The 26,239-nt window shown below is 42.3% G+C and overlaps 1 protein-coding gene across 5 annotated transcripts in view; it reads left to right on the top strand.

The window, feature by feature from the left end:
- The window catches only part of STXBP5 (syntaxin binding protein 5), a 196,670-nt gene that overhangs the window by 81,756 nt on the left and 88,675 nt on the right, over nucleotides 1–26,239 (top strand). For all 5 annotated transcript variants that reach the window (XM_030556525.1, XM_030556527.1, XM_030556528.1 and 2 more), the window contains exons 8-9: nucleotides 1,599–1,722; nucleotides 2,183–2,261. In XM_030556525.1, the coding sequence (XP_030412385.1) occupies nucleotides 1,599–1,722; nucleotides 2,183–2,261 (203 nt within the window). The remainder of the gene's footprint in view (nucleotides 1–1,598; nucleotides 1,723–2,182; nucleotides 2,262–26,239) is intronic.

Genomic DNA, 26,239 nt, shown 5'->3' on the forward strand with positions numbered 1-26,239 from the left:
GGGTACTCGTACACATAGAATTATAGAAATGTAGGATAGGAAGGGACCTCAAGAGGTCTTCTAGTCCAGTTCCTTAAATTCAAGGCAGGACTAAGTATTCTCTAGACCATCCCTGAGAAGTGTCTTTGATTTGTGAAGTCTGAACAGCACTCTAAAAACAGGCAAAGGCAAACTTTGCCAATTTTAAAAAAAGGCTCAAGTTCCTAAACCAGATCTTCCCAGTAGTATGTAATTGCTACTTAATTGCACAGAAGAGTTAATCATCAGTGTCAAATAGAAAGGAGAGAGGTAGAGATTTGGGTGGGGGCTAGTTCCTGTGGGATGTGGAAGAAATGAGAGGGATCTCGTAAAATGGGGACAGAGGTTAGTGGTTTGAAATGTTGCAGAAGAACAGAGGGAAATATAGGATGGCAAACACTGAGCTGAGAGAGGAAGTGAGAAGGAAGCCAAGGAACTGGCATCAGGACAAGAATGGATGGTAAAATAAAGAGAAGAGGACAGGATGGATATGAGGTAGAGACACAGAGAGAAAATGAGAGAGAGAAAAGAGAACTTTCTGAAGCACCTTTTCTCAAGGCCTGGTACAACTCTGGTATACTGGTGTGCATAACTACATACTTCATAACCATTTGATATACACCTTTGTATAGATGAAGGTCTCATTATCACCCAAGTAACCAATACGTTTCTGAAAACTGTTAAAAAAAATTGCCTTGTAATGTATGATTTGAATATATCTAATAGAAACTGCTGCACAGGTGTTAATGTTCAAATAATAAAGCTTAGTGTCTTATAACAGTACCAGGCATTATCTTTCAAATGTTTGCTTGAAAAGGGAGATTGATTCTCTTCAGACTTCTTATTGTAGCTTTTCGATTGGCAAATAGAATTTTCTTTAATTTTATGCAAACACTAATACTGCATAAGGATAATAATTTTTCTTATCAAAACTTTTTGACACACAAACAATGTTGTAACCTCTTAAAAGGAGAAACGGCTCAAAGAAATGCTGAATTGTAACAGAAAAATTAAACATGGATAATTCATACCTGTTTTGGTATTTCATACTTTAATGCGTTATTTATTTAATACGTTATCTCACACTTTAATTTGGTGTTTGTGTAATCTTTTTTTAAGAAGAGGGAATTGAGACCACACTAAAGTCTGGTCTACACTGCAATGTAGTTCTCGCCAATGTAAGTTGCCCACAACACCAACCTAATAACCATCTCCACGAGAGATGTAGCACTTAGGTTGATGTAGTTGGGTCGATTCTCTGTCCACGTAGACACTGTGTTGCTTACATCGTCTATTGCTATTTTTTGACAGCCAGACTCTCTGCCCCAGGGCTGACAGCCAGAGCCCTGAGCTGTCAGCTCCCCATAGTGCCCCACTTAAGTCAGTGCAAATGCTCCTGGTGAGGACATGCACCACTGGCAGAAGGACTGTAGTGTGGACATGAACAGCCAATTTAATGACTGCGGTGGCTATAGTTAACCTAACTTAAGTCGACTTAATTTTGTAGTGTAGACATGCCCTAAGTTGCTGTTTTCTGCTGAAAACGCAATTCTTTCTTTCTTCTTTTTTTCTTTACACAGGCTATTCACTCTGTTGCTTGGCACCATGAAGGAAAACAGTTCATTTGTAGCCATTCAGATGGTACCTTGACCATATGGAATATAAAATCCCCTGCCAAGCCACTTCAGACAATCACTCCACATGGTAAGAAAAGAATGAATACACACAATGTCTGGCAGTTCTTACACTGGAAATATATCATTAAACCTTTTCTATAAAATCCTGTTTCATTTAATTCTAGCAAAACTACCCCCTAACAAAGGGAATTTTTGCTAACAACTTCTGCAAAATCCAAGCTGTTGTTTACCGTCCCAGGCCAATGGGGGTGGTGGGAAGCAGTGCGGGCGAGAGAGGTGTTGGCCTCGGCTTCCCGCCACCCTCATTGGCCTAGGACGGCAAACCTGCCAACGTGGCAGATAAACTGGCCCGGCCCGCCAGAGTGCTTACCCTGGCGAGCTGCATGCCAGAGGTTGCTGACCCCTGAAATACAGTATGTGACAATGTAATAAATTGTGTGCATATTTTAATTTGTAATTTATTTAAAAGAATAATTAAACATCGAAAAAAACCCTGTAATGTGAAATCTATGAAAATATTTTTTTAGGAAAGCAGTTAAAAGATGGGAAGAAGCCAGAACCTTGCAAACCTATCCTAAAAGTGGAATACAAAACAGCTAGAGCTGGGTAAGACTTTCCTTATAAGTCAATTGACTCTTAACACTATATTTGTAGTCTTTGAGAATGTCTTTTGTATCTTCTCATTTGTGGGATATGTACCCAGTGTCACTGAGCTTGGGAACCTCTAGAAAGCAATAGTGAGTGATGAACTGTAGTTGCTGTTGGGTAAAACATAGCTATTACTCTAAAATATATGTGCGACTAGAATAGGCAAAAACGACATGTTGATGAATACTCCATATCTATATGCCCCTTCTTTAAAACTAAAGGGCTAGCAAAAATATAAAAAAGTGATAAAATAGTTTTTGTTGCTGTTTTTAAATCTTCATGATTAAATGTCACCTTTTAGCAATATTAAGGAAAAACTGATAAATTGGCAGCACATTAAATAAATTTTCAGTTGTACTAAGTTTTTAGGGAAATCTGTTTCTTTGAAGAATTGAACTTACTTTATCTAGTAATGAGACCTATCAGTAACCTTTTTTTTTTTTGGTGAAGCAATACGAGTTTGAAGTATGGCTGAATTCTTTTCATGTGCTGCAGTAATTTATGCAATCACTGTGCATAATTATGTATATTTGTGTATACATATTGAAGCTGTAATTCCAACAAGAGGCTTTGATGAAATTACTGCATATTGAGTAGCATGTTCTTGTCACTCGAACTTAATGGAAGATTTTCATCATTTTATATACCATGTGGGGTTTCTTATTTACAGTTGTAAAGCATTTTGATACGCTTGGGTGAAAGGTGCTATTTAAAATCATAATATTCATGGAAATTCTTGGAACTATTTGCAGATGTTCAATTTTCAAATAATCTCCATTTTTTTCTGTTGATTTATTTGTTGTACCTTCTATTACTTTTTTGGCTTTCTGTATTGCTTGAATGTTTGCAAAGTAAATAAGACTACTGAAAATTGCTGATAATTTAACAAATGCTTTCATATATATATTGATATGCTTTGCAGTTAATTTTAATGGTTATATGAACCATTTTTCCTTCTCTAAAAGTCAGTTAAATGGAGGTCTAAGGTTTTGAAGCCAATTCCCAATTTTTTGAAAAGGTATGACTGAGTCAGAGACAATTGTTCCATTGCGCTGTTTGCAGCAGTCTGCATCTGTCCAGGTATTTCCTTTCCACAATGAATAAAAACACTGAATAATCATGAAGTCACGATACGTTAAAAAACTGACAACTCAACTGTCGTGTCCAAGCTTCTGACCCAAATTATGCTATAAATAACTGAGGGCTTGTCTACATCAGAAAGTTGCAGCGCTGGTGAGGGAGTTACAGCGCTGCAACTTTGAGAGTGTCCACATCTGCAGGGCATCACCAGCGCTGCAACTCCCTGTTTGCAGCGCTGGCCGTACTCCCGTTTTGTCTCGGGTGTAGAGGATCCAGCGCTGGTGATCCAGCGCTGGTAATCCAATGTAGACACTCACCAGCGCTTTTCTTGACCTCCGTGGAAGGAGGAAGCCTCTGGTAATCAAGCTGGTTTCCTTTCCCGGTTTGCTCTCTCAGTCCCGGAGCCAGCCAGCAAACCGCAGGGAAGGAGACCTGCTTGCTCGGGGTTCCGGGACCGAGAGAGCAAACCGGGAACGCCGCGGTTTGCTCTCTCGGTCCCGGAGCCAGCCAGCAAACCGCGGGGAAGGAGACCTGCTTGCTCGGGGTTCCGGGACCGAGAGAGCAAACCGGGAACGCCGCGGTTTGCTCTCTCGGTCCCGGAGCCGGCCAGCAAACCGCGGGGAAGGAGACCTGCTTGCTCGGGGTTCCGGGACCGAGAGAGCAAACCGGGAAAGGAAACCAGCTTCGCCGCGGTTTGCTCTCTCGGTCCCGGAACCCCGAGCAAGCAGGTCTCCTTCCCCGCGGTTTGCTGGCCGGCTCCGGGACCGAGAGAGCAAACCGCGGCGTTCCCGGTTTGCTCTCTCGGTCCCGGAACCCCGAGCAAGCAGGTCTCCTTCCCTGCGGTTTGCTGGCTGGCTCCGGGACCGAGAGAGCAAACCGCGGCGAAGCTGGTTTCCTTTCCCGGTTTGCTCTCTCGGTCCCGGAACCCCCCTTGAAGCCGCCCAACAGCGCTGCAGTGTGGCCACATCTAACACCACTTGCAGCGCTGGTTGCTGTAAGTGTGGCCACTCTGCAGCGCTGGCCCTATACAGCTGTACTAATACAGCTGTAACAACCAGCGCTGCAAAATTTTAGATGTAGACATGGCCTCAAAAGCAGCCTCAAACATTCAGCAAGATAAAAATTCTACACTTTGAAGTGTTCACACTGCAAACAGTTATTTAAAAAATGTAATTTGAAATCTCCACAATGTAACAGTGTCTTGTTTTTTTACACCATGCAATCTTTAACTGATTTTTGACACGGTTTAAACAAGATAAGTTGCAATAAAAAAAGCTTAACTATGCACAACTTCTCTTGTTAGTACAGCTTTCCAACTGTATTCGTTTTTCCAAGATTATTTTGCCTTTTCCATGAATTTCTTTTGTTGTTGAGTCTTAATTTGTTCTCTACCTTTATTTATTACCTTAAAACTGTCCTTTTATGGTATTTTTCATGCTTGATAGTGCTCAGAACACTGTCAAATTTATCATCATTTGAAACCAGGGTGGATTTGATTTAAATCAGTAGTCAGGAAGACTCGATTTAATCATGGATTTCTACATAAAAGTGCATTCTTGTTGGTTGTTATAACCTTAATACGTATTCTTCACAAGTCAGAGATGGATGTAGGTTTCATGTTTAGAAGGTACACACTATACATTTTTAAAGTGATTCTGAAGACTTTTCAGATTAATTTTACAGCTATATCAGAAAATGAAGGATCGTTTGGTGATTTCATTTACCAAAGGTAATTGAAGCATATATTTATGAAGTCATTCGGAGGTGAACTATCTCCGATTCAACAGGTTAATCATTAATATTTGGAGATTTTCGTGCCATGCTATATTAGAAGGAGAACATCACCAGACAGACATTTAAATTGTTTTATTTAACTAAAATAACAGTGTTATATATTCTGAATTTTTTTCTGCAACAGCAAACATATAATATTTTAACAAAACAAGTATTTAAATTTAGTTAAACATTCAAGTTTTTTAAAATCAGGTTTGTTTTGTTAAAATTGTTTTTAACTAAAAAAATTAAATGAAATATATTTTTAAAAAAAACAAAAATTGAATAGACACTGTCAGCCAGGTCAATATGAGAAACTTAAAATATTGGCTTCTGCAGCTAACTCAGTTGTCTTCACCTTCATTTTCTTGTTTGTTCATATTCTGGGAAAGAATAACAAACTTTCCTGCTTTATCAAGTCCCAAATGATTTCTCAATTTGGAATGAATTAGTCCAAAGGAAGAAAATATTCTTTCTACACCAGCAGAAGAAGCTATTGCTGTTAAAAGTGAGGTTATCATTTCAACAGTCTCTGAATCCAAGTGCTTAAGTGACTTCCACCAGTTCACTGGTGTGACTTTCTTTAAAACATCATCAAGCAAACATATATTTCTTGAATGGTTCACCCTTCGCTCTGAAGTTTTATAGTTGGCATTATGCAGGGATGATTGTTGGATGTCCATGTCATAGGCAATTCCTCTTCTTCAGCAACTAAGGTTTGACCCCGGTACCAAGTATTGAGAATATTTGCAAGAAAATGAGCTGGAGATAGTGCTTGTCCCATTCGTTCTCTTAATGCTTGTAATTTAACTCTGTCAGTCCACTACTGAGTGCCATCGTAGGCTTGTGGGAGAGTTAGCTTGGTTCCTTGCACTTTTTTTCAGAGTAGCTGCTGCAGAGTGGTTGTTATAGAAGTATTTTGCAATTTCAACAACATTAGCCTTTATTTCTGGAACACTGAAGTCTTTGGCTAGGAGGTGCATCAAATGAGCACTGCAACCGTATGTTATTAGCTTGGGACTCTCTATTAGCTCTCTTGTAAATAATTTCTTCTCATCTTGGATACATTTGAAGCATTGTCTGTGACCAAGCTGCATACTAGACATTTGAATTTTTTCCCACAGTTTGTTATAGCTTTTACTTTTACTTCTTGTAAGTATTCTGCTGTGTATGTATTTGTTTCTGTAAGGAAGACATTCTTTTCTTCTATTGTCACACAGGCACATACAACAGGATCATTCTGGACATTGCTCGACCGATCAAGATTCAGGTTAACAATTTTACCCTCTAGACCTTTTGCACACTGCTCAATTTCTGTTTCATAGACTTTATCCAGCAATTTGCCTGCGACATCTTCTCTGTTGGGTGGACTGTGTCCTGGTCTTAACTAAACCATGTTAATGAAGTGTGGGGTTCAGTCATACGGAAAGGAGAGTTTGTCATATAAACAAAGCGGGCAATTTTTTCATCAATTACCTCTTTTTGTAATCTGCTGGTTCTTATCACAAACTTCTGTGGTTGTTTCTGGATGACGGAGATTTTTTTTTCTTTTGGCTACAGGTGATATACTGTGGCTATGTGACATACATGATGTGACTGAAGCACTATTATTGGCAGATAACTCTGAAACTCTAGAAAATGATGGTGATCTTGAAAGTGGATAGTGTTCAGAATCCTGTATGGATTAGGAGGATGGATTCTCCTAAACAAAATAAGTCAATGCAGTTATTTAATTATTATTACCATACTATTCATTTAGTATTACTCATTGCATTCCCTGACACTCAATACTACTTTAAAGGTTAAATTTTAAAAGGAAGATCTGCCTATTTCAGCTATTATTTTTTATCACAACTGCATCTAAAATGATAGTACCATAGAGTAACAACTATATTTTTGGCTCAAACATAAGAATTCAAGAATAGTCCAGAAGGAAGACCGGCAGTCCTTAGGAAAGAAGCATGAAATAAACAAAGTTTACCAACTTGAAGATCCTGCATGTTCAGGCATGTTCCTTTCATCATCTTCAATGCAGTTTCCTCCTGAGAAGGAACACTTTTCATGATGTTGTTTCATTCAGGCAACTAGGTCATTTTTTGGTTGCACTGTTTGCATTTTGCCTGCATGCCTGTCTTCCCCACAGGTAGAGGAACTTCATTAAAATATTCCCAAACTGGGTATCTTTTACAGCCTGCTGCCATTATAGGTTTTCCCTTCTAGTGAGAGAATGGTATGGTAGATCTCAAATCAATGAAGGCTACACTCCGAAAGACCTCAAGACTTCTGGAATATACTGCTCAAACAGTTTCACTTTTGTTTCTACTGCCTGTTCCTCCCTTCTCACATTTATCTCCAGACTTCTCCTCCTTGTCCAGATCTATTCTGCCCCCAACAATCTTCTATTAATTGAACTTTTTGAAACTTGGCACTTTTAGAGAGAGGTAGGGGATTCACTCTGTGTACATGAATTTGCAGAGGATCAATAGGATTGAGGTCTGTTTTTTCTCACTTCTATATATTATTTATTTTAAAACATTTTTGCTATTAACAAACATAATATCTCTGGAGACACAAATCCAGAGTTTGAGAACTGCAAAACTAAGCATCTCTGATGGTATCTTCTAGACCAGGGATTCCCAAACTTGGTTTGTGGCTTCTTCAGGGTAAGCCCCTGGCAGGTCGCGAGACACTTTATTTACCGGAGTGTACACAGGTACAGCTGCTCGCTGCTCCCAGTGGTCGCTGTTCAGGTAAACAAAACATCTCGCGGCCCACCAGGGGCTTACCCTGAACAAGCCGCGAGCCAAGTTTGGGAACCCCTATTCTAGACTGAGCACCCAAGTCCCATTGGGTAGATAGAAAGATTAACCTAAATAATCTACACAAGCCCTTGGAATCCCAAGATTGGGTCCCTAATCCATGAACTATTGGAACTAATTTATAAAACTTCTTTTAAACATTACATGAATATATTGTCTTATACTATAGAATTGTAATAGGGATTATAAATTCTATGATGAGACATTATAGCTCAAAAGTATCTTAAAATTATTTTAAGATAGGTTTTTCCCTCAAAAAGCACTTTATAAAAAATGATTTTTTTATATTTTTAAAAATCATTGATTTTTATCCACCCGGTTTGAAAATGTCACTGATGTGATAACATTATCTTCCATGTTAATAATAAAGAAGTTTAAATAAAGCAAGGCCTAACACTAATCTCTGAAACAACAGTTCACTGGACACCGTAGTTTAGCAAATTGCAGTTTCCAGTTTCAGTTAGTGCTCTAACTAGTTTAGTTTTTGTCTTAACTGAAAAATCTTGCTTTAAAAATTAATTATTCATATTTGTTACATTCCCTTTGCTTTTGATTAGAATATTCTGTCTTGTTCATAGAATCATAGAAGATTAGGGTTGGAAGAGACCTCAGGAGGTCATCTAGTCTAACCCCCTGCTCAAAGCAGGACCAACACCAACTAAATCATCCCAGCCAGGGCTTTGTCAAACCCAGCCTTAAAAACCTCTAAGGATGGAGATTCCACCATCTCCCTAGGTAACCCATTCCAGTGCTTCACCACCCTCCTAGTGAAAGTGTTTCCTAATATCCAGTCTAGACCTTGCCCACTGCAACTTAAGACCATTGCTCCTTGTTCTGTCATCTGCCACCACTGAGAACAGCTGAGCTGCATCCTCTTTGGAACACCTTTCAGGTAGTTGAAGGCTGTTCTCAAATTCTACCTTACTCTTTTGTTCTGCAGACTAAATAAGCCCAGTTCCCTCAGCCTCTCGTCGTAAGTCATGTGCCCCAGCCCCCCGATCATTTTTGTCGCTCTCCACTGGACTCTCTCCGATTTGCAGTTAGTTGCTTTTATAAACCTTTTGGTCTGTTGGTCATGATTTCATTTTCTGAAAATCAATCAGATTCTGATACCTTTCCTTAGTTGAGTAATACCTTACTCCACAAGGAGCCATATTGACTTGAGTGCTTAATTATTTTTTCTTAATATTTGTTCTTTAGTTCAGTAGGTATTGAAGATAGCCTTAGCCTTAGTGGATGGTAATTACCATCTTTTTTAAAAACGTACTGTATTTTTCTCATCTTTTCAACATCAGGTTCACTATGATCTTTCAAAAGAATTACCATTGGCTCAATATGTTTGTTCATTTTGTTATAGATCCTGGAATATATATTGGGACTTGCTGATTTTTACATGGCATTTTTTTTAGAAGTATTCTCTTACTGGCTGTCTCTGTCAAGCCTTATATAGGGGCAAGTTTTTCATTCGTTCCTAACTGTCCATACCTTCCTTCACTGCTCCCTTTGATTTCAAAAGCCTTATAAAACTATAGTAGTTCATTAGCTAAACCAATTCAGAATCACTGACTTAATCTTTATTCATTTCTTATTGAGTTGTGTGACTGGGTCAGTATACCTGCAATAATATCTGACAAGCAGGGGCTTAAAACATAGCCCCATACAGCCAGACTACTCTGCCTTCCCTTCAGGGTTTGTCTGTGCAGGGATTTTTCAGACCAGTAATTTCCAACAGGTGGTGCTTCACTGTTGGTGTTTGTGAAAGCTGTAGTGTTGAAAAGGTGCATCCTGGTCCAGGTATAGCTACCACTATGAAATCTAATTTTATTGACATGATGGTAAAATTGCCTGAGCCTGTCTACACTGTAGCCTCCATTAGTGGAGCTGCATGCATTAGGAATTAGAGATCCAAACCCTTAGTCAAGTGACAAACTAAGATTGCTGAGAGAATTCTGGCTGCAATCAGTCCAGCTATCATGGCTAACTGCCCAGCAGGAGTTCCTGGTAAAATTGTGTTCCGTTGGCATCTTGCACTGGATTACCCAGAAGTTCTGATTATATAGGAGCAGCAGGAGTAGTAGTCAGAAGGCCTTCAGAAATGTAGAGGTTAGTGATCTCCCATTCTAGCTGAAGGAACTCTATTTGATGCTCTAGAGTGGGGGAAACTTAGAGATTCTTTTCATTCCACTTTAAATGATTCATTAAGTAATAAACTGTGTCAGCCAGTATCTGTATTGAAATTCTGTTGTGCAGGCTCCTTTACTAGTCATCACACTGACCTGCTTCTCTTATATAGTAGTAAACTATGAGGATGTTCAGTAGGTTATTGGAGCACTCCTTAGGATCTTGTAACTTTAACCACCAGAGAAATGCAGGAATAGCCTACTAATGCACATCCCACCGTGGCATACAGTTGTTACTGTGGTCATGTGCATGTGTGTAGCAAACCTATACAGATGTTACAATATCCAGGTACAATATACATGTAGAGAATTCGGCATGTAAATCTGGGCTTAATTCAACTTTCCTTTTCACTTTGCCATTCACATTTAAACTCTCAGGAGTTTGGTTCTACAAAATACAAAAATTCAGTTCCTCCCCTGAACGTATAATTTAAGATTAGAAGACTACGGAAGTACAGAGGTTGAGATAACTTAAGTTTAGTTTTGCAGTGATCAAAAGGTAGCGAAAAAGTGTGTGTTTCAGCAAAAAAAAAGATTGAAAATGTTTCCAAGACTGAAAAGTGAATTATACAGTGGTAATGGCCTGACACCGCACATAATCCAATCCTTCACTCATCTACATGTTCAATGGGGTTTTGATCTAAATCTTTGATTTCCTTATTTTTGTAGTAGGCTTACCTGTTATGGATTTACTAAACCGCAGCAGAAACACCTTGTAGGTTTGGGCTACTCTGTGGTCTGTCATACTGTATTCTTGCTCCAAACTGCATGATGTAGTCTAGATTCCTTTTTAATAGTTTCCATTAAATTTTTAAGAATATTGTATAATTCCATAGGTTTATATAGTGATTTATAGCAAAAGATGCCAAAATCGTTTGTAAAATTAAATGTGTAAATTTATTAGGATCACTTCAACTGTCTCTGAAGTAGAACTGCTTCTGAGCTAAATCACAAATTTCTAACAGCTCCCAGTAATCCTGCATAGCAGCAATTCCACAAAGTGAAAAACTTATTTCTAATTGAAACTACAAGAGAAAATTAGGTAGGCAGAATGTAATTACCCAACCTGGTTCGCAGTCATCTAAAATAATTTTCAAAATGGTTCATAAAAGGTTGTTTACAGCAATCATGCATCTCAATTATGTAATCATGCATTCTGATTTTTATAGTATTGCATATCTCAATTTCATCTTATTCAAAGTGTATACTTAGCAAACATAATTATATTACACCATTATTTCAATATTAGGGCCTACTCTTAGTAGTAAAGTTTTGATTTATTTCATTCACTAAAACATGCAAAGTAACGCAATACAAACCTGGAATAGTCTTACTTTTGACACAATTCTTTTTCTAACCTCAACACAGTTGCAACATATTTTATATTGTGACTCCCTTTTTCTCATATTGGAGCTACTATGTCATCCTTTCCAAATGACATTTAAATACCTTAAATTCATTGCTTTTCCCCCCTCCTCTGGTTGAGTGAATTGTGGGATAGAAATATATTTGATAGATTCCTTGGATACTGTTGTCAACTGTACAGTTGTTTTGGTTTACAAGAAACCCTGCCAAGTACAGCCCAGTTACCCTCAAATTTACCTCAGAAGTGAAATCTGCAGAAACTACAGGTACCAACATGCAACATTCATTATAATTTGATAGGTTATGCCTCTCAAATCAAGATATTATTGTATGTTGATGTATGTAGTCTGTGTGGATAGCAGTACAACAGTAAAATGTCCATTTGAAATGGTAATTTTCATCAAAATCAGTTAACTTCAATATGGTGAAGTTCCTTGACTGTACAATTTTTTTTCATTTCCTTTTTAGCAGTGTGAAAACTAAGGCTATGTCTACACTAGCACTTTTCTCAGTCAGGGGGTTGAAAAAAACACCCCCTTGACTGACATAAGTTTCAATGACAGAAGCGCCGGTGTGGACAGGGCTATGTCATCAGGAGAAGCTCCCATCACCATAGAGCTGCTACACGGGAGACCTTACAGTGGCACAGCTCCAGCAGTGCAGCTGTGCTGCTTTAAGGTCTGTAGTATAGACATAGTCTAACACAAGTAAATGTTCATATGCATAGCAGAAGTTGTCAGGCTCATACACAAACTCAGAACCTCCTTGTTGTGCCAGCTACACAAGCTCACAGTGAGTTATCCACTTACCAAGCAACTGCCACATTTTGCACCTTCAGTTTCTTGATGGCTTTAAGGTGTAGCCTCATGTAGAGCACATTGCATTAGTTTTGTCACCTGAAGATTAAATTATGGATGACAGTAGAAGAGTCTCTATCCAAAAGGAGTGGTCACATCCTTGCCCTCTGCAGGTATGACGCTGCACAATTAATATGGTGGCTAGTGCTACCAAATCTTTTAGTTGCACCTGAGAGTCCAATGTAAGGGAGAGCTCTCTCTATTAATACAAAAATATTAATAAAATTAACTTTTTAAATCTTAGGTTATTAAATTTGCCTTTACAGAGGGTTAAGATATATTTATCATTGCTGTCTTAGCTATGGGGCTTGGAAAAGAGTACCTCACAAGCATATATTTGTTTGTTTTAATTATATGAAATATTCAGGATAACCAGAAGAATTCCAGAAGGCTTCTGCTTTCTGTCACCCTAGGGACAAGCAACTGTTAGGAATAAAACCCCTCCTTAGCCATAAAACCGTGTTTGTTTACTCCTACGAGTGTTATACAAATTCAGAAAAGCTGCATTTTAAACTTTAACTCGCTTTAACTTCATACTGTGGTGTTTTGTGGTATGTTTAAAAGATTGGGTATTTAATAGCAGTTTAATTGCTATAACAAACAGAATATCTCTAAGGCTTACGTCAAGAGACAGACAAACCAAAAAAACTCTTATCTAGACCAGAACACCACCTTATTGTATAACATGTCAGTCTGGTACAAGTGTAATCCTTACTTCAAGAAAACAAACCATGTAGGAAAAGATCTGATTATGTGGGAGGGAGAATAGGGAGATTGTTCTTTATGCAGGATACTCCAAAAAGGAATGCAGGAATCCTAGAACTGTAGGACTGGCAGGGACCTTAAGAGGTCATCTAGTCCAGTCCCCTGCACTTATGGCAGGACTAAATATTACCTAGACCAGCAGTTTTCAACCTTTTTCTTTCTGAGGCCCTCCCAAACATGCTATAAAAACTCTGCAGCCCAGCTGGGCCACAACTGCATATAAAAGCCAGAGCCAGAATTAGGGGATAGCAAGCAGGGCAATTGCCTGAGGCCCCATTTTGCAGGGTGCCCCACAAAGCTAAGTTGCTCAGGCTTCAACATCAACCCCGGGTGGTCAGGCTTGGGGCTGCAGGCCTGAGCGGTGGGGCTTTGGCTTTCTTCCCTGGGCCATAGCGAGTCTAACACTGGCCATGCCTTCGAGAACTTCCTGAAACCTGCTTGCGACCTCCTAGGGGGCCCCAAACTCCTGGTTGAGAACCACTGACCTAAACTATCTCCGACAGGTATTTGTCTAACCTGCTCTTAAAAATCACCAGTGATGGAGATTGGTCCTGCCATGAGGGCAGGGGACTGGACTCGATGACCTCTCAAGGTCCCTTCCAGTCCTAGAATCTATGAATCTATGAGATTCCATACCATCTCTAGACAATTTATTTCAGTGCTTAACCACCCTGACAATTAGGAAGTTTTTCCTCATATGCAGCCTAAACCATTCTTGCACTTTAAGCCCGATACTTCTTGTCCTATCCTCAGAGGTTAAGAAGGACAGTTTTTCTCCCTTCTTCTGGTGGTAACCTTTTACTGAAAACTATGTCCTCTCTGTCCTCTTCTCCAGCTTAAACAATTTTAGCAATAACATTTTTCAATCTTCCCTCACAGGTCACTTTTTCTAGATCTTTAGTTATTTCTGTTGCTCTTCTCTAGACTTTTTCCAATTTGTACACATCTTTCCTGAAATGTGACACATCCAGAGCTGGGCACAATACTCCAGTCCAGGCCTAATCAGGCCTGGAGTAGAGCAGAAGAATTACTTCTCATGTCTTGCTTACAACACTCTTGCTAATACATCCTAGAACGGTGTTTGCTTTTTTGCAACAGTGTCACACTGACTCTTATTTAGCTTGTAATCCACCATGACCCCCAGATCACTTTCTACAGTACTCCTCTGTGGGCAGTCATTTCCCATTTTGTAAGTGTGCAACTGATTTGTTCCTTCCTCAGTGGAGCCCTCTGCATTGTCCTTATTGAATTTCATCCTATTTACTTCAGACCATTTCTCCAGTTTGTCCAGATCATTTTGAATTTTAATGCTGTCCTCTAAAGCACTTACAAGCCCTCCCAGCTTGGTATCATCTGCAAACTTTATAAGTGTACTCTCTATGCTATTATCTAAATCATTGTTGAAGATATTGAACAGAACCGGATCCAGAACTGATCCCTGTGGGACCCGACTTGATACCCCCTTCCAGCTTGACTGCGAACCACGGACTCTCTGGAACAGTTTTCCAACCAGTTATGACCCACCTTATAGTAGCTCTGTCTAGGTTGTATTTCTATAGTTTGTTTTTTTTATGAGAAGGTCATGCAAAACTGTATCATAAGCCTTACTGAATCAAGATATACCACATCTACTGTTTTTTCCACCCATCCCCAAGGCTTGTTACTCTGTCAAAGAAAGCTATTAGATTGGTTTGACACTATTTTTTCTTGACAAATCCACTCTGTTACTTACCACTTGATTATCTTCTAAGTGTTTGCAAATTAATTGCTTAATTACTTGCTTCATTATCTTTCCGGGTACTGAAGTTAAACTACTGGTCTGTAATTCCTCAGGTTGTCCTTATTTCTCTTTTAATTGGCACTATATTTCCCCATTTCCGGTCCTCTGGAATCTCTACTGTCTTCCATGACGTTTCAAAGATAATTGCTAATGGCTCAGATATCTCCTCAGTCATCTCCTTGAGTATTCTATGATATATTTTGTCAGGCTCTGGTGTTATCAGAGCAATAAATCTATGTGGTAAAAATGGGCTATACCCATCCCACCCCCTTTGTCAAAAAAAAACATCTACTCTTAAATGACATTTCTCAAAACTTTAAGGACATAAATGTAGAATATTTTTATATAAATAACGAATTAATTAATTAAGCTCATGCTTAAACAACTCCCTCACCCAGCTCAGGCAGACAAGAAAACTCATCTCTCCCAAATATAAAGAATCAACCCTTTAAAAACTATTTAAACTAAAGACAATTTGAGAATTAAAAACTTAAGTTTAAATATAAACTTCAGCTATAAAGAAACAGAAGTGTTTGGACCTTTTACAAACAGGATTTCATGTCTTGTTGAATTCTGATAAAAACTGAAGGAATGTATCCGATAATAGACTGAATAAAAAGAAAGAGTTAAACTTTAAACTTTTAAAGACGTTCTGAGAATCTTCAATCACAAAAACAAAGGAAATTTAGCTGTCAAAGAATTACAACCCTAATGCACGTTTGAATTAACAAACTACATATTCATAAGATGAGGAGGCTCCGAAGGACAACCCATGAAAATTCAGAGCCAGTGAAAGTAACCAACTTTTGAATCTAAATAAGATTGAAAGAAGTGTGTTTTCCTGTAACTTCACCCCCGCCCCCCGGCTTCCCTGCTTAAACAGGAAGCACTTCAAAACTCATCCTGTCCATCTCTATAAGCAAGCTAAAAAGAAAAGACATCTAAGAAGAACAGAGAAGACTCAGGAAGAAACCAAACCCAAGGCAAACCACCGCAAGACTTCAGTATGGTTTGGTGAGAAAAAGTTAACTAAGACCAATGCCAACAGATTAGATTTAAAAACTCTTATAATAATTTTATTGAGATATGGAGATGTTGTAATATAAGATTAACTGTTTCTCCTCTACATGGTTAGACCATGTATTCCTGGAGAGAAGACAGGGATTAAAAATTTTGTAAACAGAGAAATAGTGGGATTTAATTGGATTTGAGATACTTCATATTGGATAATTGATCGGTCTCAAAACTGCTCCTTTGATGGCTTCTTCTAAGTCATTGCTTCTCAAAGCCGGTCCGCCGCTTGTTCAGGGAAAGCCGCTGTCAGTCCGGGCCAGTTTGTTTACCTGCCCCATCCGCCAGTTCGGCTGATCGTGGCTCCCTCTGGCCACGGTTCACTGTCCTGGACCAGTGGGGGCTGCAGGAAGTGGCTTGTGATGATCATTAGAATTTCTTGGTTTGCCTTAGTAAGTACTCTGTTTGCTCATTATAAATTTCTTGTAAATAGTTATCTAGTACTTAATAAGTGCTATAGATAGGATTTCTTTTTCAGTCCCTAGATCTGGGGTTTCCATTTTTCGGTACAGAACAATACCTCGGTCACAAGTCTTCAAGCCCTGTCTCTCTTGTTCTAGGCCAATGCCCATGAGCAACCCACACTCAAGCCACTTGAAGTGTTTGGGCGAAACTCATATTTGTTTATCATTGCCAAATTTGCAAAGACTTTTTTTATCCCAAGGATTAAAAGACTGAGAATCCAGGCTGAAGGCTTTGCTCCTGGAGACAGTCCTGAGACCTCCATTGGAGCCTAGCCATTGTGACTCGGCATGAGCACTGCAACTTCAGTTAGGAGTGCACTTTCTATGCAATCTGAGACCTGGCATCACTTGCCCTCTCCACTGTCTAAAAAGAGACATAAGGTCTCTAGAGACTCCGAGAGGAGGATCACTGACATCTACATTTACTAAGCATATGGTTGAGTAGAGTGCAGCCAAAATCCAAACCCTTCTCTTCTCAGGTGGTGCAGAAACTAGCACTATTCACTCAAGCATCGAGGCAGGCACCACCAAGTCTGGAGCCCAAAATGAAACCTTCTATGTTTGTGGTACTTCAGCAACCCAAGACCATCATGATGAAGGAATTTGTGGTGGTGAGACGTCTGCTGAGCTTATTGGTACCAGTATCCCCAACATTGCATGATACAATACTCCCAGTACCAGCAGACGGAAGGGCACCAATATCATCAGTGCAGTACTCAGTATGTCAGTGTCCTTCAGTGCCTCAGACTTCACTCCTGTCTGTACCATTGGAGGGTAAACCTTCAATGGTAGAGACAGAGCAATGTTGGCTCTTCACTGACTCAGCACTGGTCTCTGGCACTGGGATGAGCGAGCTCCCCCTGGGTCAACAGATGGTGATTTTATTCTCCTCTGAATCTGAGATTGGCTCTTATGTTTCCTAGTCTTGGAGCCTAGCACGCTACTCCCAACCGATGGATTACTACCCTGGGTACCTTGAAATTCTCAGCTGGACTGGGATCAGGCATTTGGCCAGGGAGTCATTAGGGCCCAGTGGCCCTTTTCGAACCCATGGTAATTCCACCCAGTTTCCAGGTCCTACATGAGCGTTTCCTGTTCCGTGTCCTTGGAGAGGTGTGGAGAATCTACCGACCAGGGATCACCTGTTCCCAAGTCCAGTACTGGGACTGGTGGTGAGCAGAAAGAGGTGGTTCAGGAGGAGCATGCTCTGCAGCTAACAGAAGAGGGGCACCTTCAACCTGTGCTTGCTTTATCATTGTCCTCTCATGATGAGGCAGTTTCCATAGAAAGGGAATGACAGGGTCAGCAGACAGCAACCTTCAAGTCACAAGATGCTAAAATACTTGATTTATTTTGTAGAAAAATTTCTTCTGCTGTGGTGTCTCAACTCAGAATTGCCATCCAACAAGCTCTTTTGGGACGTTATGATTTTCACATTTGGGCTGCCATGTTAAAATTTAAGGATATGTTGCTGGAGGGTGCTAAACCAGGGTTCTCCTCTTTAGCTGATGTGGAGAAGTTCGTAATGAGAACTTGGACCCGGCTGTTATAATTGTGTCTTCTGTAGTTTCCATGCACAGTGGCTTTTAGGTGCAGACGTCAGGGGTTCCACCCAAGGTCAAACCAGGGCTGGTGCAAGGAAGTTTCACGCCCTAGGCGAAACTTCCACTTTGCGCCCGCCCAGCCCTGCAGCAGCTCCCAGCCCCGCCCGCCCTGAAGTGTACCCCCATCCCCGTGACAGCTCTCCGCACCCCACGGCAGCTTCCCACCCCCTCGCCCGAGGAGCCCTGTGGTACCTCCCCACCCCAACTCACCTCTGCTCTGCATCCTCCCTGAGCACGCTGTCCTGCTGTAATTCTCCTCCCAGGCTTGTGGTGCCAAACAGCTGATTGGCGCCGCAAACCTAGGAGGCGGGAGAAGTGAAGCAGCGACTGCGCAGTGGAACCCCCGGGCTGCTGGCGGCGCGCTGACCCAGGGGACACCCTGGGCTGGCGGCAGCCGGCAGTGCCGGCAGCTCAGACTCCCTCTCCATCCCAGCAGCAGCGGGCCGCTCAACCACTTAAAAAAAAATTTGGAGATGCTGCTTTTTGGCGCCCCCAAATCTTGGCGCCCTAGGCAACCACCTAGTCTGCCTAAATGGTTGCACCGGCCCTGGGTTAAACAAACAATTCTAGACTTGTCTTTTGAAGGGGTTTTTTTTTTTTTGTTTTTTTTTTTTTTTTTTTTTTTTTGTTTTTTTTGAGTACACAGGCTCTAGGCTCCATGGGTTGAAAGATTCTAGGATGACTTTAAAGTTTTAGGGGATTATACTCCTGACCGTCCAAGAAACATTTTCACCCACAGCAGATCCACTAATCCTCTGCCCTTAGTTCTTGCCAGGACCTGCAAAGAAAGAAGAGTAGGGGTTATAGGTAAGTCTACAATTGAGTCATGAAGGTCATGCCAATCACGGATTCCATGACTTTACCAGACCTCTCTGACTGCTTCAGCTGGGATTGTGAACCGCAGACCTGTGGCCAGGGCTGCAGCCTTTGCCATGCAGGGCTCAGCCAGGGCAATGTGCTCATTTCCTCCCCCCCCCCCCCCCGGCCAGGGCTGGAGCTGTGCACACATCCCCATGACTGTGTCAGGGGCTGTGTGCCCATGGCTGTGGTTGGAGCCAGGACTAAGTGTCCTTGTCTCAAAGCTGCAGCCAGCTCCAGATCCATTGTTGTGCACTCTCCCTCTCCCTGTGGCTGTGGCACTGGAGTGCAGGCTGTGTGCCCCCCGCACCCAATCCCCCGCTCCCATAGTGGTGGGGCTTAGCCTATCAATCCCAACCATGGGACTCCAGCTGTCATGCCTCTCCCCTCCTCCTCCCTGCCCCCGCCCGCAGTTATTTTTAGTAAAGTCACTGACAGGTCTCAGGCTCCCATTAATTTTTGTTTATTGCCTGTGACCTGTCTGACTCTTACTAAAAATATCCATGATAAAATCTCACCCTTAGTTACAGGCGCAGATCACCACCACTTTCTGCTTCTACATCAATGCCTGCTCCATCTTGACTCCCAAGGGATGCTAAACAGACATTTTGATGGGTCGGTCGGGGATGCCATGCCTGTTTCCATGTTTCCAAATCCCATCTCCGCTATGTTTTTGCAAATCCTCTTCCCTATTTGCTTAGTGCTTGGTCCGAGATTACTTTAGACCAATGGATTTTAAGCACTCCAGAAGTGGGATACCCTCCAATTTGTTTCTATCTCTCCCTCTCTCCCCATCCCTCTTTAAGGAACACTCTCTAGAGGAGTTCCTCCTCCAGGAGTTGCAATCGCTCCTTTCTGTGAGAACCACAGAGGAGGTTCCCCAGCATGTCAGAGGGAAGGAGTTTTATTCCCATTATCTCCTAATTCAGAAAGGAAAGAGAGGTCTCAGACTAATTTTAAACCAGGAAAGAATCCTGTGGCACCTTGTAGACTAACAGACGTTTTGGAGCATGAGCTTTCGTGGGTGAATACCCACGAAAGTTCATGCTCCAAAACGTGTCTTAGTCTACAAGGTGCCACAGGATTCTTTGCTGCTTTTACAGATCCAGAGTAACACGGCTACCCCTCTGATACTTAATTTTAAACCTGCACCAACTCAACAGATGTTGAAAAAATACAGTTTGTTTGCATGGTCACTCTGGCTTCTCCAGGGCTGCCCGGAGGCGAGGAGCCAGTGGGGCAATTTGCCCCAAGCCCTGGGCCCTGCAAGGGCCCCCACAAGAATGCTCCGGCCCCGCCTCTGCCTTCTCCCATCCCCCGGCACCTCAGCGCACCACGTCCAGGAGTGGCCCTGGACAGAGCTAAAGCGGTGTGGCTCCGGTGAGGCCTGAGCTCACCCCCACTCAGAGCTGCATGGTAAGGGGGCGGGGCTGCGAGGTCTGGTCCCTCTGGAGCCATGCCGCTGCAGCGCTGTCTAGGGGCCAGGGCAGCTCCTAGATGCAGTGCGCTGAGGCTCCGACAGAGGGGAGAGGCTGGGGTAACCCAGGAGCTGCCTTGGACTAAGCTAAAGCGGCATGGTTCCAGCAGGACCTGAGCTCCTCCCAGCTCGGAGCCATGTGGTAAGGGGGCAAGGCTGCAAGTCCAGGCTGAGCAGCAGGAACTCAGGCCCTGCTGGAGTAAGGCTGCTGCAGTGCTGTTCAGGGCTGCTCCTAGACGCGGCATGCTGAGGCTCTAGGAGAGTGGGGAGGTGGGGGCATGGCAGAGGGCCAGGGCCGGAGAGGGTTGGATAAGGGACAGGGAGTCCCCTGACTGTCCCTGGGACAGGGAGGGGGTAGAGGTTCTGGGAGGGCAGTCGGGATGGGGAACAGGGGGTTGGATCGTGGGCATTCCGGGGGTCTGTCAGGACTCAGCGGGGGTGGGGGGGGTGGATAGGGATCAGGGCAGTCAGAGGACAGGGAATGGGGGGAGCTGGTTGGGGGTGCGGTCCCAGGGTGGTGCTTGAGGAGGGGGTCTCGGGGGGGCGGTGAGGGGACAAGGAGCAGGATGGGTCGGGGATTCTGAGGGGGACAGTCGGGGCAGGAAGTGGATGGGGGTCGGATAGGGGGCAGGGCCAGGCTGTTTGGGGGGGACTGCCTTCCCTACCCTAAAGCTCATTCAGCAGTTTGAGGCTTGCAGACAGCTATTTAACACAAGGAGCCAAGCTGTTATCTTTTCCACGGGGGAGGGATCCATGAGAAGAGCAATATCCTACACCACCTACCTCCTTCCCAAGGGAGACCCCCCTCCCCTGCATTCCCCGAGGAGTTAATTCAGTGGTTCTCAGACTTTTCTACTGGTGACCCCTTTCATATAGCAAACCTCTGAGTGTGACCCCCCCTTATAAATTATATATATTAAACATTATTATAAATGCTGGAGGCAAAGTGGGATTTGAGGTGGAGGGTGACAGCTTGCAACCCCCAGTAATAACCTTGTGACCCCCTGAGGAGTCCTGATCCCCAGTTGGAGAACCCCTGGGTTAATTTAATTTTAGCTCCCTATGTCCATTCACATGTATGTGCTATTTTGAGCATTTCAGTTTTCACAACGTAGGCTCATCCCAGATTCTGGAACAAGCTCAAATGCTCAGTTTGTGGAGTATGTACATAGTCTATACTAAAGACAAACCCACAGTAACCTTCTCCACTTTGTGAGGGACCCCGTGGAGCCAGTATCTAGGAAACATACATTCACGGAGGTTAAGTGCGTTAATGGCTATTAGCCAGGATGGGTAAGGAATGGTGTCCCTAGCCTCTGTTTGTCAGAGGGTGGAGATGGATGGCAGGAGATCACTTGATCATTACCTGTTAGGTTCACTCCCTCTGGGGCCCTTGGCTTTGGCCACTGTCGGTAGATAGATAGGATACCGGGCTGGATGGTCCTTTGGTCTGATCCAGTATGGCTATTCTTATGTTCTAAGCTAAATGAACCCAAAGTTATGGAGACAGATATGAGTCAAGGAAGCCAGCAGAGTATCAGAAACCTGGAAAAATCTCTGACTGGATGGGCTCAGGCGATTGGTCACAAGCTGAGGCGGTTCAAAAGTTTTGGATTTCTTTAAAGCAGAATTTTTTTGTTTCTCTAAACAAATGCAGCAAGCAGCAAATATTTGGCCACACACTTCTGAAACCCCAAACTATGTTCAGGTTTTGGTAGACTAGTTTCAGCTTTTCAATTAAAAAAACACAACAAATTTTGAAGGAAAGCAGACATTGTCTGTGATTTTTTTTTTCTGCTTTTTAAAAACCCCTAGTTTTCGATCCAAAAAAAGGTTTGACAGAAAATATTTGTCCAGCCCTTTTAATGAGCTTTAGTGCCTTTTAGCACTAGCTGATCCTGGGAACCAGTGATACCTTGTAAAGGTGACTTGAAAAGAAGTTTTCTCAAAACTGGGTTTGTGCCAAGATGCGGAAGGTTTGTAAATTTTTCCCAGGGCTACCCGGAAGGGGGCGGGGGAGGGGGCAAGTGGGGCAATTGGCCTCAGGCCCCACAGGGGCCACCACGAGAATATAGTATTGCAACTTTTTTCTATGGAAGGGGCCTCTGAAATTGCTTTGTCCCAGGCCCCTGAATCCTGTGGGCTGCCCTGTCTGTTATTCCATCCCTGGATCCTGTTGACTGGTGTGCAGTCCTTGATTTAAAAAAATAACCTACTTTCATGTGGTGGTTTATCAAAGTCACAAAAGTGTCTCAGATTTATAGTGAAACACTCTCATTACCAGTTCACCATGCTGCCTCTTGGCCTGTCAGTAGCTGCTTTTTTCACAAAATATATGGTAGTGGTAACTGCCTTTCTGAGGAGACTAAGAGTACAAATCTATCCTTACGTGGATGTCTGGCCTGTAAGATACTGGTCCAGGGCTCAGGCACTATCCGGTGTGTGTCTCATTCAGTCAACTGTGAAGGCTCTGAGTTTGCTGGTCAATTTAGAAAAATCTACCCTTTTTCCAGGTCAGAGGATAGACTTTATAGGAACAGTACTGTACTCTACTCATGCTGGAACTTTTCTTCCAGCGCATGGTTCCAAACAATTCAGTCTCTTGATGCAGATTGCAGCTTGCTCACCCTGTCACAAGAGCAAAAGCCTCTATGATGCCCCTGGATGCATATGCATAGCCCAGAATGACAGATTCCATCTCAAGATTCTTCAGAGTTGACTGGCCTCCATTTATTTGCCAAGTCATCACCTTCTGAACTATGTGCTGTACATGCCCTCTCACATTCTGACTTCTCTAGATTGGTCAACAGACCTGATCAGTGTAAGTGCAGGCATTCCCTTTGTCCACCCTCAACCTTCACTGACATTGTTGGACGCATATCCCCTGGATTAAGGTGCTCATTTGGGTTCCCTCCAAACTCAGGATTTATGGTCCTCACAGGACCTGTCTGTACACATCAGTGTCAGGAAGCCAAAGGCTATCTGTTTAACTTGTCAGGCTTTCCTGTCTCAGCTCAAAGGAAAAACTGTTTGCTGCTGTTGTCTAGGTTATACCTCAGCTGGCAGAGAGGAGCCCTTCTCTTTTTTGTCAAGAGGCAGCTCACCTGTTGGACTTCTGCATTGCCAGTTCAATCAGTCTTGAAGCCTCTTACATTCTATGGGTGCAACATGAGCTTGCAGACCACCTAGGCAGATCATTTACAAGTCACCACAAGTGGGTTCTACATCCAAATATAGCCAGATGCATTTTCCAGAAGTGAGGGAATCCCCAGAGAGATCTATTCACAACAAAACCAATAGGAAATGACATCAGTTTTGTTCCCTACAGGGTTGCAGTTCATATTCCATCACAGATGCTTTCATACTATCCTGGTCGAACAAGCTCCACTATGCTTTTTCCTCCAATTCCCCTGTTTCACAGAGTGTTGCTAAACATCAAACAGGACAATGCCCAGGTTATACTAGTAGCCCCAGCAGCACTGGTTCTCCACTCTCCTGGATCCATTGGTGGAGCCTCCAATATTGCCTCCTTTGGACTCAGAGCTAATTTTGCAGAATCATGGTTGGCTGCTCCACCTGAACCTGCAGGCACTTCATTTAACAACTTGGAGGCTTCATGGCTAAATTCTAGAGAGGAGTCTTGCTTGGAGCAAGTTTGAGATCTTTTTGCTAAAAAATAGAAAGTCCTCCAACAGGGCTACTTACATTGCCAAGTGTAAGTGATTCTCTGTTTGCTCTTGTCAATTCAGGGTTTCACCAATACAGTCCTCAATCCAGCCTAATCTGGAGTATCTATTGTACCTAAAACATTGAGATTGGGCAAAATAGTTGTATCAAGGTCCACTTGGCAGCAATATTGGCTTTGTGACCCCACATGGACAACCATTTTCTTTTTTTCTAGCGGTACGTCAATCAGATTTCTGAAAAGCCAGGAAATGTTATATCTGCAGATAAGATAACCTGTTCCTCCCTGGGACTTGAACTTAGTTTTGTCAAAGCTTATGGGGCCTCCATTTGAGCTTTTAGCAACATGCTCCTTGCTCGATCTATCAATGAAAGTGGCTTTTTGGGTAGTCAACACTTCAGCCTGGAGCGTGGTTGAGCTGTGTGTTTTGATATCTGAACCTCCTTCTATGATTTCCTTTAAGGACAAAGTATATCTGCACCATAATCCAAGAATTCTCTCTAAAATGGTATCTATTTTTGTATTAAGCCGTCCATTTATTTTCCTACAGTTTACCTGACACAGCACTTCAACGGAGATGAACCAGGAAAAAGGGCTTTGGCGTCCTACATAGACAGGACTAAACAATTCCATGTGTCAGGCCAACTATTGATGTCCGTTGCAGACAAGAATAAAAGTTCTCCCACACTCTTCACAGAGAATTTCATTGCAGATAGCATCCTGTGTGTGTTTGTGTATGTTGTGAACTGGCTGGCATTTTTTCATCAAGCAAAGTATCTGCAGATCTGACAAGATCACAAGCAGCCTCGGCGGCATTTTTTGTGAAAATCCTTATCCAGGATGTTTGTAAAGCGGCAGCTTGGTTTGCAATCCACACATCTGCATCCCATTATGCCATCGCTCAGAAATTATGCTAAATTTGGGTGAATCGTATTCCAGTCTGTGTGTACACAGACTCCAATCCTCCACCTGCTTTCTGGCTTGTGAGTCACCAAGAGCAGAGTGGGCACGTGCAATCACTCAAAGAAGAAAAAGCAGTTACTGACCTGCTGTAACTGTTGTTCTTCCAGATGTATTGCACGTATGTCCATTCCATGACCCCCGCTCCTAGTTCTCTGCAGTAGAGTTGTTCAGCAAGAAGGAGCAGAGTACATTCTGGAGCAGCTGGGTCCTTTATTTTGGGATAAAGTGCTGCATAATAGCACAGGGCGCTCAAGCAGCCCCAACTGGTACCACTGTGGGAAAAAATGTCTGATTCCATAGGTTGCACACACCAAGCATGAAAGAAACATGTACAACACATATCAAAGAACAACAGTTACAAAAGTGTAGTAACTGTTTTTTACATATGATACCTTACCAGACACCTTTTATGTACATGTTATGACAACAGTGTGTTGGGGTAGTGAGTGTGTCAGGCCAGATCTGTATTACAGTCGGCCCTCAGCCAGTGGGCATTTTAGGGCTTGTAAGGTGATAACGTTTTAAGAAAAAACATTCTGTCATGCACACAGTTCTGTCTCAGAGAGAGGATGAGAAACAGAATGAACCATATGTGAGATGTTAGTCATATTACTAAATGAGTGCTATTGGATGTCTAGTTTCTATGACAATGAGCATGGCAAAAGAGCCTATTTAGAATAAAACATAAAATCAGATCAGTCCTGCCTGTATTAAGCATCACTCATCTAGCTCTTATCTTTACCAATTTCATCCAGACACAGTGTGCACCTATTAACTATTTTGGCCAGGTCAGATGAAATCTAGACATAAAGCAGAATGTCATCAGCATAGTGAAAACACTGCAGCCCATGTCTCCTTACTAACCATCCCAATGGCTCTATATAAATGTTGAACAAGACAGACGACAAGATGAAACCCTGCAAACTCTACACAAACACTATCAGAGAGGAAAAGTTTCTCACCACTGCCTTCTGAGAATACATTATAAGGAATGGGTTTAATCATGTTGATCCACAAACTAGTCAAAATCATCTCATGATCAGCTGTATTGAAAGCAACTGATAGATTTAACGATATCAGCTCCAGTACCAAGAAGAGAGTTACCAATACAACCATTGTATTTTCTCTGTCCCAGACCCAGGTTGGTACAAACATTGACCATGGTTACAGAGCTCTGAGACAGCTATTTTATGTT

Source organism: Gopherus evgoodei, chromosome 3 (assembly GCF_007399415.2).
Source record: "Gopherus evgoodei ecotype Sinaloan lineage chromosome 3, rGopEvg1_v1.p, whole genome shotgun sequence".
Taxonomy (NCBI): domain Eukaryota; kingdom Metazoa; phylum Chordata; order Testudines; family Testudinidae; genus Gopherus; species Gopherus evgoodei.